Here is a 17,094-nt window from a genome sequence, read left to right as displayed (position 1 = left end):
TTTTCCTGAGATCAGCTTTTGAGTGCTAGCCCTCTGTTGCTGACAGCAAAATCCAAGCCAATCATTCCGATAACATCTGTTACTTATATGCTGTTTGCTGTTTTTGATGAAAATATTGACCATCATGCATAGAATTACATAGACTACAGAATTTACAGCACAAACAGCCTGTTTGAACTATCTGGTCACAGGTAGTGTCAACATGCCATGACACCCTCCTTGTACCTTACTCTATCAACATAATCTTCTATATTTTTCTCCCTCAATTACTTACCCAGCTGTTACTGCAATACATCTTTGATTTTGCACCTCCTTGGAAAGGTCTGAATGTTTCTTAGATCCCATTATAGAGCTGTAGGTAGAAAACTGCCTGATAAGGCAGGGATGCTGCTGTGTTTGGACTTCCTGACTACTATTTAGACACAATGGGGAGGGTGATGTGCCCTGGATGCAGGCAGATTATATAAGTACCGAGGTTGAACACGGTTTTATTGTCATTTCAGATGAAAAGGCTAAAGATGTGGCAAAGGCATTGAAACCACAAGAGATAGCTGGAGCTGTGCACTTACCCTCACCTGGTAAATCTGAGACTGATGAAAAGCCATCCTATGGCCCCAATACCCAGCTACCTCCTCCTTCCCATCCTATTAATGAGATGCAGAGTGAAGAAAGCCATCCAGGAACTTTTAAACTGTGTGTCTGCCCAGAATGGTCTGGCAGTTTGGACATTGCTATTGAGCAATCAGATCCATCCCTCACCTCCAGGGCAGTTCTACAATATAATGGGTCTGACTCTTCAGCTTGCAATAGAACCAAAAGCAGTAATGACCTATTATCTATAAAATGCCCCCCTGAACAAAATGCAGCCATATCTCCATCAAAAGAAAAGGAATCGTTTCAAAGTATGTCCCATTTGCACCCAAATGAATTTTGGAACAATTTTCCCACCAAGGCAGCAGATCGTTCTTCACAAAACTCTTGCCAGAATTTTGTGAATAGCAATACTAAACAGAAAGCAGATCACGGGGAGGAATTTGAGATAAATCAATCGAGCACTATTGTCACGAATGCAAAAGACATCAAAGAAAATGGATTTGGATTCCCTCATCATTCGGCAAATATCTCTGGTTTCACGCCGCCTTTTAGCCAGCAGCCTGCTTTGGAGTTAAGAGCAAACAAACCCACAAATGAGCTTGGTGGTCAGGAAAGGGTAATTACTGAATCACCCCCTAGAAAGACTGATAATCTCTGTAAACAAGCTTCAGTTCTTCCTCCGCTGAGCAGCAGCTGCTCGCTGAAAGAGGATGCAAGTTTGGCACATGGTCAGCAGACTGCTGCTAGAGACTCCAGGACTGCAGAAGTTATTTCCCCAGAAAGCTTCCTTTCATTCATTGATGACTTTCCCAGCACTGAAGATAAGTCAGAAGATATGGAAAAAGACTTGTTGAGCAAAAGAGATGTGCAATCATCTGTGAAAAGTACTTTGTGTACAAATGAAATATTCCCATCTTTACCTCAAGAAGCAAGTTCATTAAGAAGTGAAACAGTTGAAGAAGTGACCTCGTGTTACAAAGATCAGGTACCTCTAGCTGAAGGCATTGCATCTGGAAGTGTTGAACTGCCATTTTTGAATGCTGAAGAGGTATTGTGGAGACAGCAAGATTTATTGCCAGTTTTAAAGTCCAGTTGCAAAAAGAAAGATTTGGCCATTCCACTCGTTGACTCATCAGCTGAGAAGGAACAGATACCTCCTGTGGAAGAAATCTCATTCACAAATGAGGAATTGCCATCTCCACTTGAGGAAGACAATCCGCTCAGTATGAAGGAGTTGAACTCTCAAGTTGATGAATTAATGCTGTATGAAACTGAAGTCTCTTCGTTTCCTGCTGAAGCTGGTATCTCATTTGAAACTGAAGAATTTCCTCCATCGCCTCAAGAAATTACTATGTTCCCAAACAAAGAGCTTCCATCTCCATCAAGAGACAATGGCATTGTTCGAATTGAAGACTTAGCTCAATCATCTGTCGGCAACTCTTCCGTACGTGAATCATCTGTGGGTGATAAAAACAGTGGTATGAACACTGATGAATTCACTCGCCTTCCTCCTCCACCTCTTGAAGAAATGGTGGAAGAAAGGAAAAGCAATGACACAGAGAAATACAAATGTCCCCTCAGAGCAAATAGAGACAAGGAAACCCCCTCAGTGTTTTGTGGACATAGTCTCTTGTTAGAACCCTCAAGAATCCACCTACCTCAAACAAAGCAACAAATGGTCGATCCTTTAAGGTCCTTTACTATCAGAGATCAAGTGTTGGTAGATAATAAGGAGCCTGATTCCTTAAAAGTTAAAGGACACATGTCATTTGGTCAGGATTACTGGGCTGGTGCAGAAAGAGAACATGATGGAGCCTTCTGTGAGCTGAAATCCATGGAATGCACAAAGAAATGTAACATTGGTGTCACTCCAGAAAAGCTTTTCCACCAATGGGATTATTCTGATGTTAATACCGACGTCACTGACAGTGAAGGCTCATTCTCTGAGGGATCACCCATTCTAAACCAGAAAGGTCTGGATGATGATTTGAAGCAAGCTCATTCTTTTGAAGAGGAATCTGAGATGAAACTAAAGGAGAAGGGAATTGCTTCCCAGGTGAAAGACAAAAGACCTATTTCAGACCAAGGCAACCAAGGAGAGGCACATTGTAGTAGTAACAATAATCTTGAACTGGAATGGGTAATTCTGGAGTGTGCAAAGGCAGTAGAATCATTTGTAGATTCTGAAGATTTGCTGGATGCTGAAATGGAGCCAAAACCACACTTAGAAGATTATCTAAATTCAGAAGGCTTAGTCTGTACTTGGTCTCAACAGCACCTTGTGGGCAAAGTCAGTGAGCAGTCATTGAATGACACTGAACAATATCTCACAGAATACCTTGTGGAAGGAACTTTGGGTGATGTGACTCGCATAAGAGACCAGGAAGATCAAAGCACCCAAAAGAAGCTCAGCCAACATCAAATCAAGCAATGTTCTGCTGAATTGATTCGGCAAAACTCCCAGCCAGTTAAAGGACAGAGAGGTCATGATAGATCCTACAAAGAAGTTACTGACCTTCTCAGAGTAGACTGTATGCAACTCCAAGATAAAGTTAGAATTACAAAGGCCAGCTGCAGCCAAGAATCCATGGAAAATGTGACCAGAAATTTAGTCACAGAAATCATAGATGAAGCCACAAAAGTATATATAAAAATCAAGAGAAAACGTATTGGAAATACAGAAACAAAACTAATTCTCTATTCTCAGCCTGCAGTAGGATGTTTGACTGTGAGTATTGATACAATTTTATATAAATGAAAGTGATTGTTTCAAAATAATTAATAGTTAAAACCACAGAAGAGAGGAGGGGGGGAATCTTTTACACAGCAAACTATGATCTGGACTGCAGTCTCTCAAAGGGCAGTTAGTGGAAGCAGATTTAATAGGAACTTTCAAAGAGCACTTGTAAAATTCTTTTAAAGGAAAAAATTGCAGAGCTATAGGAAAGAAAGTTGGAGTCAGACCAATTAAGTACTCCTTATAAAGAACTGTCAAAGGCACAATGGAACAAATGGATTCCACTGTGTTGTATGCATTTATATTGTGTTGTATGTGAAGACAACTGTGTAATCTCCCTGAATGTACTGAACAATATTTTATTTCCTCATAGACCATACACCAAGTGAGATCCTTTCTACCAACAGAGTGATTCAGGTAGACATAAAAGATCTCAAGAACCCCAGGACATTCTCTGTTTCTGGCCAGGAACATTCTTTCCTGAATGAGACTAACTCATTTGTGGGAAGCTGGTGGTTTGGAATAGTTACCTGATTTCACTTTATAACAGCTGTTATGTATAAATAAACCTGCTAATTCAGTCTTTTATTTTTTTTCCCATGCATTTCTACATGGAGGGGTCCAGAGCCTTTCCTTTGAGTGTAAAATCAAAATGTCCGTAACGTTATTCACTGGAATCATATGACATGCTAAAACATGTCATTGCATAACTTCAGGTTTAAGCTAACTGTTCTCCTGCCCTCAGCTGTGGTTTACTGGGAGCTCTCCCATCTCCAGATCCAGGAGAATTCTAATCCTACTCCTTGGATTTGAGCACACAATCTAAGCTATCACTCCCTGTGTAGTCCTGAAGGATTGCTGTTTGGTTGGAAGTGCTGGCTTTTAGATGAGACATTAAACTAAAGTCTCACCTCCCCTCCTCAGGTGGACATAAAAAAATTACATTGTGTCATTTCAAGAAGTAGTAGGAGAGTTCTTCCCTGTTTTCCAACCAATATTTATTAGGTCAGCCAGCAGGTTGGATACAACAGATTTTCTGGTCATTATTTCCTCGGATCTCACTGATTTGCCATAGGCTGTACAACCTATTAATTTCTTGCTCCTCACTCTATTGTAAATCTATGTCACCGTGATTCTTGCACGAGGTCATGAAAGCAGGTTATATAAATGTAAGCCTTTCTTTGTTAATGTAGTCCTTCAATTCAATTCAGATATACTGTTCCTTCCCTTTTTTTTTGAAAAAAAGCCATTGAAAATGATGCATAATGCAGGGATATCGGGAAACGGCCAGGATATGGGCAATGAAAAGCTGAAAGGACTTCAGCCCTTCCCAGGCACAAAAACCCACGGACAGATGTTTCTGCTGGACCACTGGTGTTCTGCTCCCTGGAGGCAGTCAGAGGAAACCATTTTTGTTGTGCCTCATAACTTCACAGACATTCAACGTTTGGTTGGAAATGCTGTCAATGCCCTATGGAACCAACGTGGCCAGCTTCAAGTTGGCAATGAGATCAATATGTTGGAGTTCCAAAAGGATAAGGATACTGATGAAATGGATGCTGATGGAAAAAGCAAGAGAGTCTACAAACAGGTGAATGCCATAAGGGTGGGTGGCATTTTTACTGCTGAGGTGTGCAAGAGCCTCTTGCAATGAGGTGACACTGAGGATATGAGGCATCACACAAGATATACAAGATGTACAGAAAGGTTAGGTACAACAAACGGGAGAAAGGAACAGGTGGATATGCTGATATGTGAGTGGGAGGAGACTCGTGTGGAGCACAAACACTATCTACATTCCATGTAGACCAGCCACACAAACCAAAAGGTCTGCGATGTCCACTCAGTTGATTGGTGCTGTGGTTTCTGAGGAGATGAATCATATGATGTATCCCATCTTAGGAACAAAGATAAATGCAAGGTTAGTGACTATGTCAGATGTGGCCCAGTGAGGGGGCACTTCCCCTAGTTGTAGAGACTACTCCAGAGACTTGAGCACTACATTTTAGGATGATTCTTTCCAGTGTAGTTCTGAGGCTGAGCCACTATCAGAAGAGCCATCTTCTCATTGAGATGTTAAATGGAGGCTTTCTTCCCTCTCAAGTGGACCTAAAAATTGACAAGGCACTATTTCAAATTAATCAGAATCAGGTTTATTATCACTGACGTACATCGTGAAATTTGTTGTTCTGTGGCCACACTACAGTGCAAAACATAAAAATTACTATAAGTTACAAAATAGTGCAAAATAGGAATAACGAGGTAGTGTTCAAGGGTTCATGGACCACTCAGATGGCAGAGGGGAAGAAGCTATTCCTGAAACATTGAGTGTGGGTCTTCAGGCTCCTGTACTTCCTCCCCAATGGTAGCACCCTGAAGAGGGCATGTCCCAGATGGTGAGGGTCCTTAATGATGGATGCTGCTGCCTTGAGGCACCACCTCTTGAAGATGTCTTCAATGTTGGGGAGTGTTGTGCCTGTGATGGAGCTGGCTGAGTCTATAGCCCTCTGCAGCCTCTTCTGATCCTGTGCATTGGAGCCTCCATACCAAGCAGTGATGCAACCAGTCAGAATGCTCTTCACCATACTTCTGTAGAAATTTGCAAGATTCTTTGGTGACATACTAAATCTCCTCAAACTCCTAATGAAGTAGAACTGCTGGTGTGCCTTCTTCGTGATTGCATCAATGTGTTGGCCCCAGGATAGATCCTTTGAGATGTTGACACCCAGGAACTTGTAGCTGCTCACCTTTTCCACCGCTGACCCCTCAATGAAGACTGGTGCGTGTTCTCCTGACTTCCCCTTCCTGAAGTCCACAATCAATTCCTCGGTCTTGCTGATGTTGGGTGCGAGGTTGTTGTTGCAACACCACTCAACCAGCCGATCTATCTTACTCCTGAGAGGTGGACTTTGATCTGGTCAGAGTTTATTTCTAAGCAGACACCATGATCTGATTGGTGTGTAAGTGGAGCTTGGTCACAAAGATGGAAAAACTGGCTGCAGAAATCCCAAGGATCTTTGTCAGATTCCTTTCTGCCACTGCTAAATGAAAACACCTGGAATCACAGAGGAAGTTGTTTCATAAATTCAAAGTCATGAAGCCAAACTGGGAGGACCATGGTTTCAACAGCCAGGATGCAAATTGGGGGATGTGAATGTGACTCAGTTACTTTAATCCTGCAATAATCTGAAATGTGTAGCACTTCTGTTGATTATGTCTGATTTTATCCCTATTTCTTATTCACATAGGCTATTTTGATTTGACTTCTGATATTTTCCAAAATGCCTTAAAAGAGGAGCCAAAGATCAAACAAACATCCGTGGATGAAAGCCAGACCACGGCTTTACTCTATTCTGGCCATTCCCCTCAATAAAGAGGACAAAACTGAAGTGAAGGTAAATACCAGCTATCGTTTTGTTTATGAGCACTTTACAGGTTACAAATATTTTGCTGGCTGTAAAATGTCTGAGGTTATGAAAGATCTTCCCCTCTTCACCCCCCCCCCCCCCACCACCTACCCTCACTGCCCATTTCCCCCCAACCCTCACTCCCCACTCCCCTCACCCCTCCCCACACCCTTCACTCCCCATTTCCCCCCCGCCCCCACACCCCCACCCTCCCCCCCGCCCCCACACCCCTGCTCTCACTCCCCATTCCCCCCACCCTCAGTCGTCCCCCCGCACACCCCCCCTCCTTTCCTGCTCTTTCTTCCCCTCTATCTTATTTATTCTTTTCTCCTTTCTCTCTCCTTCCCCTCTCTAAAACAGAAATATTTCTCTTTTTATATACTGTTGCTCTGATTTTCCACCAGTAGTGATGTACCAAAAAGAGTTTTGTAGTGAAATCGTTCACAAGAATCTCACCAGCATTTCAGTGGCATTTAGACTGCAAATAATGCTTTTAAAATTGTATCATCAATAAGCTTGAGGACATTGTCACCAAATGTTTTAAAAAATGTAAATATCTTTCAATATTGGAGCAACAGTGGCAATGCCAGCATTTACTACCTATCCCTTTAGAAGATGGTGGTGAGCCAGCTTCCTGGAACTTTGCAACCCTTCTTGTGAAGGTGCTTCCACAATGCCTTTGGGTAGTGAGCTCCAGATTTAGACCTCAGCAGTGTCAATGAAGGAACAAATATGTATGTCTTAGGATGGTAAGCAACTCAGAGGAGAACATGCAGATGGTGGTGTTTACCAGTTCCTGAAGCCTTTGTCCTCCTCGGTAGTAAGGTTTTTAGGCTGAGCTGCCAGAGCAGTGAGTAACTGTAACCCATGTTTTGGATGGTGCACCCTGCAGTCACTGTGGGCTGGTTATGGATACCATTCAAGTAAGTTGCTTTGTACTGGAAGGTGTTGAGCTTCTTGAGAATTGTTTGAATTGTACTCATGCAGGCAAGTGGAGAGTACCCCTGACTTGTATTTTATGGATGGTGGAAAGGCTTTGGGGTGTCAGGAGGTGAGTCATTAACTGTTTCTGGTCAATGGTGATCCCCAGGATGGTGGTAGACCTGGCAGTGTTAAGGATGGTTAGACACTCTCTTTTTGCAGATGGTTGTTGCCTAGTACTTTGGTGCTAATGTGACTGGCCATGTATTAGCTCAAGCTTGAATGTTTTCTTGTTCTTGCTGTATGTAGGGTTGGACTGTTTAATTTGTTGAGGAGTTACAAGTAGAATTGAACACTGTGCAGTCCTCAAGGAACATCCCCGCATCTCACCTTGTGATGGAAGGAAGGTTATTGATGAAGCAGCCAAAGATGTTTAGGCCCTAAGGAAGCTCTGCAGTGATCTCCTGAGACTGGATAATTTACCTCCAGTGTTGACCAGCATCTTCTTTTGTGTGAGGTATTGGAGTGTCCATTGACTTCACTTTTACCATGGCTTCTTGATGCCACACTCCATTAAATGTTTCCTTGATGTCAAGAGCAGTCACTCACCCCTCACTGTGGAATTCAGCTTATTGGTCCATATTTGGAGCTCAAGGCTGTGATGAGGTCTGAAGCTGAATAGTGCAAATGAAGCCCAAATTAGCATTGGGAGCAGGTTATTGATAAGTGCCACTTGATAGCACTGTTATTAACACCTTCCATCATTTTGCTGATGGTGACAGTCGATTGATTGGGCTGTAGTTATTTCCTTTGGATTTGTCCTGAATTCTGTGAACAGGACAAACCCGTCCAATTTTCCACATTGTCAGGTAGTTGCCACCATTGTAACTGTACTGGAACAGCTTGACTGGAGGCACAGCTCATTCTGGAGCGCAGACCTTCAGTACTTCAGCTGAGATATTGTCTGGTCATAGCCTTTGCTGTAGCCAGTGGTCTCAGCCACTAAATATCAAGTGGAGGGAATTAAATTGGCTGAAACCTGGCTTCTGTGATGAGAGGGTTCTTGAGAGGAAGCTGAGATGAATCATCCACATGGTACTTCCAGCTGAATATTATTGTGAATCCTTCAGCTTTGTCTTTAGAGGTCACATGCCATTGCTGAGGGTAGGGATGTTTTTGGAGCCTCCTTCTCCTTTTGACTGTTTCATTGTTTATTTTATTGAATACAGAATAACTGTTAAGGATTTCGGTCAGCAAGGAAGAAAATTTCATTGGCTGATTGAATTTAATGAGCATGTATTAAATACAGCAGAAAAATAACTGATAGAGACATACAGCCCTTTGGCCTACCATGACCATGCTGACTGTTAAGTACCTATCTCTGTCAATCCCATTCACCGGCACTTGGTCCATAGCCTTCTGTGCGTTGGTAATATAAGTGCTTGTCCAAATACTTAAATGTTGGGAGAGAACCTGCGTCTACACCCACTCAGCCAGTGCGTTCCAGATAAGATGCCACTTTGCTTCAACGAAACTTTAAGGTAGAAATGTTTCTTTAAGGGTTACTTGTATATTGTTGACTTAGAATTTTTTTTTAAGTCTTTCATCCAAGATAAGGTGACCAAGTTACTAAATCTGGACAGAAATGACCTAGAAAAGAGAAGGAGAATACAAAAATTGACCAAATACAACAAGAGCAAAAGAGACTGGGTGGACATTATCCTGGTAAGAAAGTGGTTACTGGCTGATATCTTATTTAAGCTGCAGTTTCTGTACATGAGTTGAAACATATTCAAATGAAAACAAAATTTGCATTTGTCCACTAAGTGCTATGTAGTATGGAATGGTTGATGTTGAAATGTATTCTAATTAAAAGAGAGAGAGAGAGAAAGAGAACAGCTTCCTTTGAAATAATCAAACTTCGGCTGTGGTGCCACTATTTTATTGGTGAGTAACCAGCAGTGTTTGACAACAGACACTAATAGTGTGGCCAGCAGTTCATGCCATATTTATTTTAAAACACAAGTGTTGAGAAACTCAATTCCACCCATTTTTGATACACTAATTGTGTACTTTTGTAAGTACAAATACCAAATTAAAAGTCTCCAAAAAAAAAATCATGAAATCTGGACATCCCAGAGTAAAGAGAGTGCTATTGTGGTTGGGTCACCAGCAGAGATATTAAAATGCAAACTATGTGTTCTATGTATAATCCTACTTGCTGGACAGGCTGCCATGCAGATGAGGTCAAAAGTTGGGGAAGGTGTGGGGGATAATGATGGGGAAGGAAAGGGGAAGGGATTAAAACCTCACAGGTTTCCTGGGGGAAACATTCCTGCCTCAAATATGAAGCAGGCCAGTTGTGCCCAGTGGTCAAGGGTGGACCCGAGTCCCCCAGCGGCAGTGATGGGTCAGCATTGGGGAATCAGCAAATTGCACTTATCAGATCAAAGAAGCCTCCTGTGCTGAGGCTGACTATCAACAAAGTTTTGTAGAAATAAAAATTACTGGGCATGATTTTCAGTCTGCAAAAGCAATATCCTGGGGTGACTTTAAATCACATGGGTTTTCACTACTTTCATTGTGATGTACTACTTGATGAACTGTGTGGACAGTTGAGCACAGGTTGAAATGAGTGACATTTTGATCCAATTTCTGCTGTAAATAAATTTTATGTGCTGGGAGTGCCCGGCCTATTTTCCTGATGGACAGGACTTCACAAGGAAATGTGCAAACATTATAAAAAAAAATGCCCAAAATTGTGGGTTACGCGTTATGAAGGCACAAATAGATTTTCTCTAATACACTGTCTAGCTTTCCATGTTTATCCTAAGACAGGATACACAATTTATCAATCCCTGCTGTAAGGAAGACTAGGTTCTTCTGGGGTTTAAACCAACTACCCATTGCCGCAAACCTAAAACTGATATGGCTGATTGAATTGCCTCTTCCATAAAGAAATGAATTGTTTACTATTGTAAATAGGGTTTTTATCCATTAACCAGTGTCTCCTGATTTCTTTTTCTGTGCCTTATGTTGGTTACAGCAGTCTGACAGTCTGTGGACGGCAGTCTTTGTGTAGCATAATAGAATTGTGGGAACAGCTGGTTGTGAGGAGAATTGTCCATTATGATATCATTGCAGTGGTACTTATAAATAATTCATCTGCTGTGCCTCTCGCTCCCTCTCTCTCTTTGCCATGGTCCATCTGTAGCTATTAACATTCCCAAAGTTGTACTCAAATAGTGGACAACTGACTGAATGAAATCAGAGACTGGTTCCCATTGTGCATATTTTACCTTGTGGTAAAATACATAAGCCTTTACATTGTGTTACTGAGAAGTGCAAACAACTCTAGTGGTTTGCGTGATACATAAAGTACACCAGAGCACACAAATAATGCACAACTTCCCAGCTATGAAACAGCTATCAACCACTCCATCTGAGACACCAAAGGAATCATTCATGGTTAAAAGGCAATTCAACTGCCTACTCCCAAGAGCATTTAAATAAAAAGAGTCCAAATGCACTTCAGGCTCACCGTAGTGCCAAGCAAACTTTTCACCAAAAGTTGGTGCAATCTGGCAGATCACAGCATCTTGCTTGAGCTCCCATTTCCCAGTATAATTGTTTCCACCCTGAAGGGAACTCCTAACTGTAGGTGCAAGGAGGATCTGTGGTACTGCTCTGTTTCAAAGGAAGGGAAATATTTGAACTGGCCTCGTGCTGACCATTAAACCAGCAGCAGAACCACTACTGTATTAAAATTCATGATTCTCAATCTAGGTTGCAACAGTGAGATTCTATTTGACCTGGCATCTGTCCTCCATTAATTTTTCTTCATGAACTCTGCTGCCTCTTCATATCCTGAGGAGATGAAGACTTTCCCCAGTTGATCGGCCACTCCCGCCCCAGAGGAAACTGGAGATCTGAAGTGAAATCAAGCTGTCCTTATCCCTTAGGATTGAGGATGGCTTGCTTTCACTTCAGATCTCCAGTTTCTGAGATGGCTAATGAGGTCAGAGCGGGACCCACGGTCTCTGCCTTAGGTGGGGCATGAAGTCCTTGACATGGCAGGTGGGTGGGTAGGTAGGGAGATGGTCATTCCTTTCACCATTTTTGCTAGGCTTCTGAGTGCTCCCATTGAAGGGACTCACGATTGTCGGTGCTGTTTCAAATATGTATGTACCAGGAATTTTCATGAGTGGCTGGGGATTTGGCATATTTCTGAGGAGGCTTTGAGAACATCAATGAATCATTTCCTCTTCCAACTGGTAATCTTGCCATGTACCAATTTAGGGAGTCTGGTGTTGAGCATTTGGGCAACGTGACCTACCCTACCTGACTTGGTGCTTTGAAGTGCATTCTGTAGGTGACCTGGAACTTCGAACATCACAAATGCAAGCGGTGTCTGCATAGTGCAGCTCAATGACGGAGGCTGTGGTGACCTTGGTATTGGAGTGAAGGTGACGTAGGTTAAATCGTTTCCTCTTTGTCTTGTAGATTAGTTCCACTCCAGTGAGATCATTGTTGGGGGTGATGTGTAGTACTGCAATGAGAAAGGTTCATAAAAATGTTGAGAAGATGATGCAGCCTTTCTTGTCACCGTTTTGCACTGAGATTGCATCCCTTGTGGATCCATTGGCTAAGTTTGTGGTATACTTGCCCTGTGTAGCAGGCTGAGGATCAACATGAATTTCTGAGGGCAGCAAAACTTGGAGGATACTCCACGACCTTCTTGACTGACAGTCAAAGGCTTTTGTCAGGTCAAAAATGGCCATGTCATTGATTGATGTTGCTCTCTGGATTTCTTTGGAATAGTGGTGTGGTGAAGGTCGGGTCCATTGACCCTCAAAATGATGCAATCCATATTATGCTTTGAGAAGCAGTTGTTTGGATTCTGGGAGGAAGGGAATGAGGAGGACCGTCGTATAACTTTCCCTGTGGGAGATAGCAGGGAGACCTCTCTGTGACAATTGCAATTGGACTCATCTCCTTTCTTGAAGCTGGTGACAACTGCAATATCTCTGAGGTCCCCTGATGCATCTTCTTCTTCCCAGATATGGGAGGAGAAACTGTAAATTTCCATCTGAAGCTCTTCTCTGCCAAGTTCTAGAACTTCAGCCAGATCCCTCCTGCTCTGGAGAGTAAGTTTAGCGGCTGGTATGCATCCAGTCCAGTCTCAACTAGGAGAAATGACTGATGTAGGGCTGGGATTCACAGTGATGGGAATTTAACTTGTTAATCAAACCAGGCCAATGAGAGACACTAAAGTGGGCAACGGGTTGTGTTGATCCTGTTCAATAGGGTGAAGTGGTATTTGCTCAGCTGCAGGTGAGAGCAATCTTCCTTTCTTTTGTTCATTGTGTGCAATTTCAGAGAGGGGTTGAAGGCATGATTGAGCCAATGTTGCACTCTAACTTGAAGGCAGAATCTCTTCCCTTGCCCTCCCATTATCTCCAGCCCCCTTCCCCTCTCCCCCATCTTCAATTCAGAACCTGACATTGGATTTAAGTCTCCTTCATAATGCTGAAGGTCTAAGTTCAAAAGTTCACGATGGCTGTCCTAATCCAGTTTCAATTCAACCTGAGTTTTTTTTCACTAAATTACTGCTTCATTGGATTACTTTTTTCTTACTGATTACAACAAAGTATTGGGTTTTCAGGGAACATAGAATCACATCCCAAACAGACTGACAGATACACCTTGGAACACAGACTTGATGTGTGTAAATTGATGTCTGCCATTGTCCTTGAATGGAGGTGCCATCTGACACATGATCACATTTTTGGAATTGATGGATGGGTCAAGCCATTCCATCCAATTCAGTTATGCTGTGTGAACTGACGTTCTGGGAACCATTTTAAACTAATCAATTTGATTAATGGTTGGCCTTGTGCTGAAGACTTGAGACAGGCCGAAGAAAGGGACAAGGCCATACCATTCTTCTGCTCCTATGGAGCTGCAGGTCACAGGATTATATTGTATCTCCTACGCTCAACACAGTAATCAGCCAGGGCAGATTGAGTAAAGATAGGAGGTTCCATGGCAACAATATATAAAAGAAAATGCTCTTGTAAGTCATGCGTTCAGGGTTAGGGAAGATGACGTGCATTTGTTATATCTGGCTTTTGAAGAGAGTGGCCAAGGTTTACTGTTGCTAGGGTAAAAAAAAAGGGAGTTGAAGAAATATGGGAACAGGTTGTGATTAGAACAGTTTGTTCAGGTGGTGGATAAAATGAACTTGTTGGACCGAAAGAACTTTTTCCACGTTTTAACTTGAACATACATTACTGTCGTACCGAGTTCTACCTTTTTGTGTACTTTATGATCAGCAAGTTTATTCAGTGATTGTAACCCTGAACCAAGTTTCAGCAGTGTATTCTTCTTCCTACCAAGAAAATTATGGCCATTGTCAGAATTGACCACTCTCATGCAAGGTGTATTATGATCTGGTGTCCCATGAGCCATGATGAATAGGAACGTCTGTAGCACATCACTCCCAGGCCTGTGCTGAGATAGGTAATCTCACCCAAGCTTGGAGGAAGGGGGATGCAATCAGCCTCAGTAAGTGAGGGAGGAGGAAAATTAAGCAGTCCCCAGATCTTGTTTTGACTGGATGGTGAAAATCTAACTGAAACTCACTGTGGCTTAATAACTGTGACAGTGAGTGAAGGGTGAAAAATAGCGACTTGATTTATCAGAGGCCAATCTGGCATCTGTCATGAACTGGCCCAGCAGATGCCTTCAGTCAAGTAAGATGGAATCAAAAATACAAGGTGATATTGTCAGTCTAGTAAAGCATTTGACAAGGTCCCTCGTAATAGGTTGGCCCAGAAGGTTAAATCACATGGGATCCATGGTGAGTTGGTAAGTTGGATACAAAATTGGCTTGGTCATAGATGACAGAGTGTGGTGGTGGAGGGGTGTTTCTCTGACTGGACATCTATAAACAGTGGTGTTTCACAAGGAACAGTGCTGGGACCTCTTGTTTGTGATATATATAAATAATCTGGATGAAAATGTAGGTGATCTGATTAGTAAATTAGCAGACAACATGAAAATTGGTAGAATTGTGGATAGAGAGGAAGGCTGTCAAAGGGTACAGCAAGAAGTAGATCAGCTGAAGATCTGGGTGGAGAAATGGCAGATGAAGTTTAATCTGGATAAGTATGAGGTGTTGCATTTTAGGAGGTCAAATGCAAGAGGAATGTGTACAGTAAATGGGCGGACCCTTAGGAGCATTGATGTAGAGGGATCTTGGGGTGCAAGTCCATAGCTCCCTGAAAGTAGCACCGCAAAAATATAGGATGGTAAAGAAGGCACATGGCATGATTACCTTCGTCAGCCAGGGCATTGAGTGTAAAGTATGGCAAGAAATGATGCAGTTGTATAAAACTTTGGTTTGGCCACATTTGGGATATTGTGTGCATTTTTGATTGCCACATAGTAGGAAGAACGAGGAGGCTTTGGAGAGGGTGCAGAAGAGATTGATTAGGGTTCTGTCTGGATTGGAGTGTATTAGATACAAGGAGAGGTTGGACAAACTTGGATTGTTTTCTCTGGAGCATCAGAGAGGGGTGATCTGACAGAAGTATATAAAATAATAAGAGGCAAAGATAGGGAAGACAGAGTCTATTTCCCAGGGTGGAAATATCAAATACTAGTGGGGTATAGGTTTAAGGTGAGAGGCGGAAACTTTAAAGGAGACATGTGAGGCAAGTTTTTTTTACATACAAAATGGTAGGTCACTGAAATGTGCTACCAGAGGAGGTGGTGGTAGAAGCAGATATAATAGCAATGTTTAAAAGGTATTTAAACAGACACATGAACAGGCAGGGAAGTGATGAATATGGCTCATGTGCACACAGATGGGGTTAGTTAGATTGTTATCATGGTCAGCATGGATGTGTTGGGCCAAAGGGCATATTCCTTTTCTGTACTGTTCTATGTTCTAACAACACTCTCTTGTTTAGATTCAGGAACTGCAAGAAGAAGAGAGTCACTGGGTTGAATATGCTGATGATGAACTTGCAGTGAAGATGAAGCTCACTGAGGACATCTTTAACATCCTGGTTCATGATACTGCAGATATCCTCAGCACCATCTGTGGCAAGAAGCTGGCAGAACAAGAGCTCATTTGTTCCAGCACATGACAATTTGAGGCAATATATCACTTACAAAGTACAGGCAACACTAGGTGAAGAACCATTAAAAAGTTTCTCAGAACGTTCATAATTATCATGAATCTAGACAATGCTGAGCAAACACACCTGCATGCCTGAGTTGCATTAGGGAGAAAATATACCTTGGATGTTGGCAAGCAAGGTAATGACTATCCGTTAACATTGGCCATGGCTCAGCAGAGAGCACCCACTTCTGAGTCAATCGTTGTGGGTTGAAAACCTCCACCAGGATGGCACAAAATCCATGTGAATATAGGGAATGTTGTGGTGCCAGTGGTTTTTGAATCTGTTCTCTTGAGTGGATATCACATTTCTTATGATGCTATTCTGTAGGACTGAGGTATTATCACCAGTGTTCTGGAAAGTATATTTCTCTCGACCAGTAACACTAAAAACAGATCATGCTGTCATAAGCAAATTGCCATCTGTGGGAGTTTGCTGAATGCAAATTGGTTGCTGTGTTTTCTACATGACTGCAATTCAATAAATACTTCATTGGGTGTAAGGTGTTTTTGGAGGTGCTGGGGTTGCAATGAACACAGACTGCAGAGATGCAAGCTTTTCATTTTCCTTTCTACTTTCCTGCTTCTCAAATTATCTAAATCTTTACCTTCCATCCAGATTTCCCACCAACAACATTCTCACTTACTGTGCAGAATATTCCCACCTATTAAGTAAGCATTAAACCAACCTTGAGAAACACGTTGCAGAATGTATTTGTTTTATTCGGACCTCAACCACTATAAATATTTGGTCCTTGCCTTGCTTGGTTTTGTGCGCTAATCTTATCTTGTGTGTTCTGCAGCAATGACTCACAATCGTAGTGTAAGAGAGGACTTGGTGAAGTGGATTGAGAGCATATGCTTGCAGGTAAAATGACATCTGACAAGTGGGAGTCTTTCAGAAGTGAAGTGGTAAGAGTTCAAGGCCAGCGTGTTCTGGTAAGGTTGAAAAGTGAAGATGGTCTCATTAGGGTACCTAGGATATTAAATGTTTGATCAGGGGTAAAAAAGAACAATTTGACAGGTATAAACAACTGGGATTGAGTGAGTCTCTTGAGGAATATAGTGGATGTAGGAGAGGAACTAAGAAAGAAATTAGGAGGGCAAAGGAGGCCATGAAATATCCTCAGCAAGTAAGATTAGGGAGAATCCCAAGACATTCTATAAGTACATTAGGAACAAGAGGGTAGCTAGGGGCAGCATGGATCCCCTTGGAGACCAAAGGGGTAATCCATGTGTGGAGCCAG

General features: G+C 42.3%; 1 protein-coding gene across 1 annotated transcript in view; it reads left to right on the top strand.

Annotated features, from left to right (window-relative positions):
* LOC127582291 (centrosome-associated protein 350-like) overlaps window positions 1–15,815 on the top strand; it is a 76,272-nt gene extending 60,457 nt beyond the window's left edge. Inside the window, exons 24-26 of the mRNA XM_052037468.1 lie at window positions 504–3,322; window positions 4,578–4,922; window positions 15,636–15,815. Coding sequence (XP_051893428.1) covers window positions 504–3,322; window positions 4,578–4,922; window positions 15,636–15,815 — 3,344 coding nt within the window. The remainder of the gene's footprint in view (window positions 1–503; window positions 3,323–4,577; window positions 4,923–15,635) is intronic.
* The last annotated feature ends 1,279 nt before the right edge of the window (window positions 15,816–17,094 follow it).

This window comes from Pristis pectinata, chromosome 23 (genome assembly GCF_009764475.1).
Source record: "Pristis pectinata isolate sPriPec2 chromosome 23, sPriPec2.1.pri, whole genome shotgun sequence".
Classification (NCBI taxonomy): Eukaryota; Metazoa; Chordata; class Chondrichthyes; order Rhinopristiformes; family Pristidae; genus Pristis; species Pristis pectinata.
This window is presented reverse-complemented; position numbering and strand designations above follow the sequence as displayed.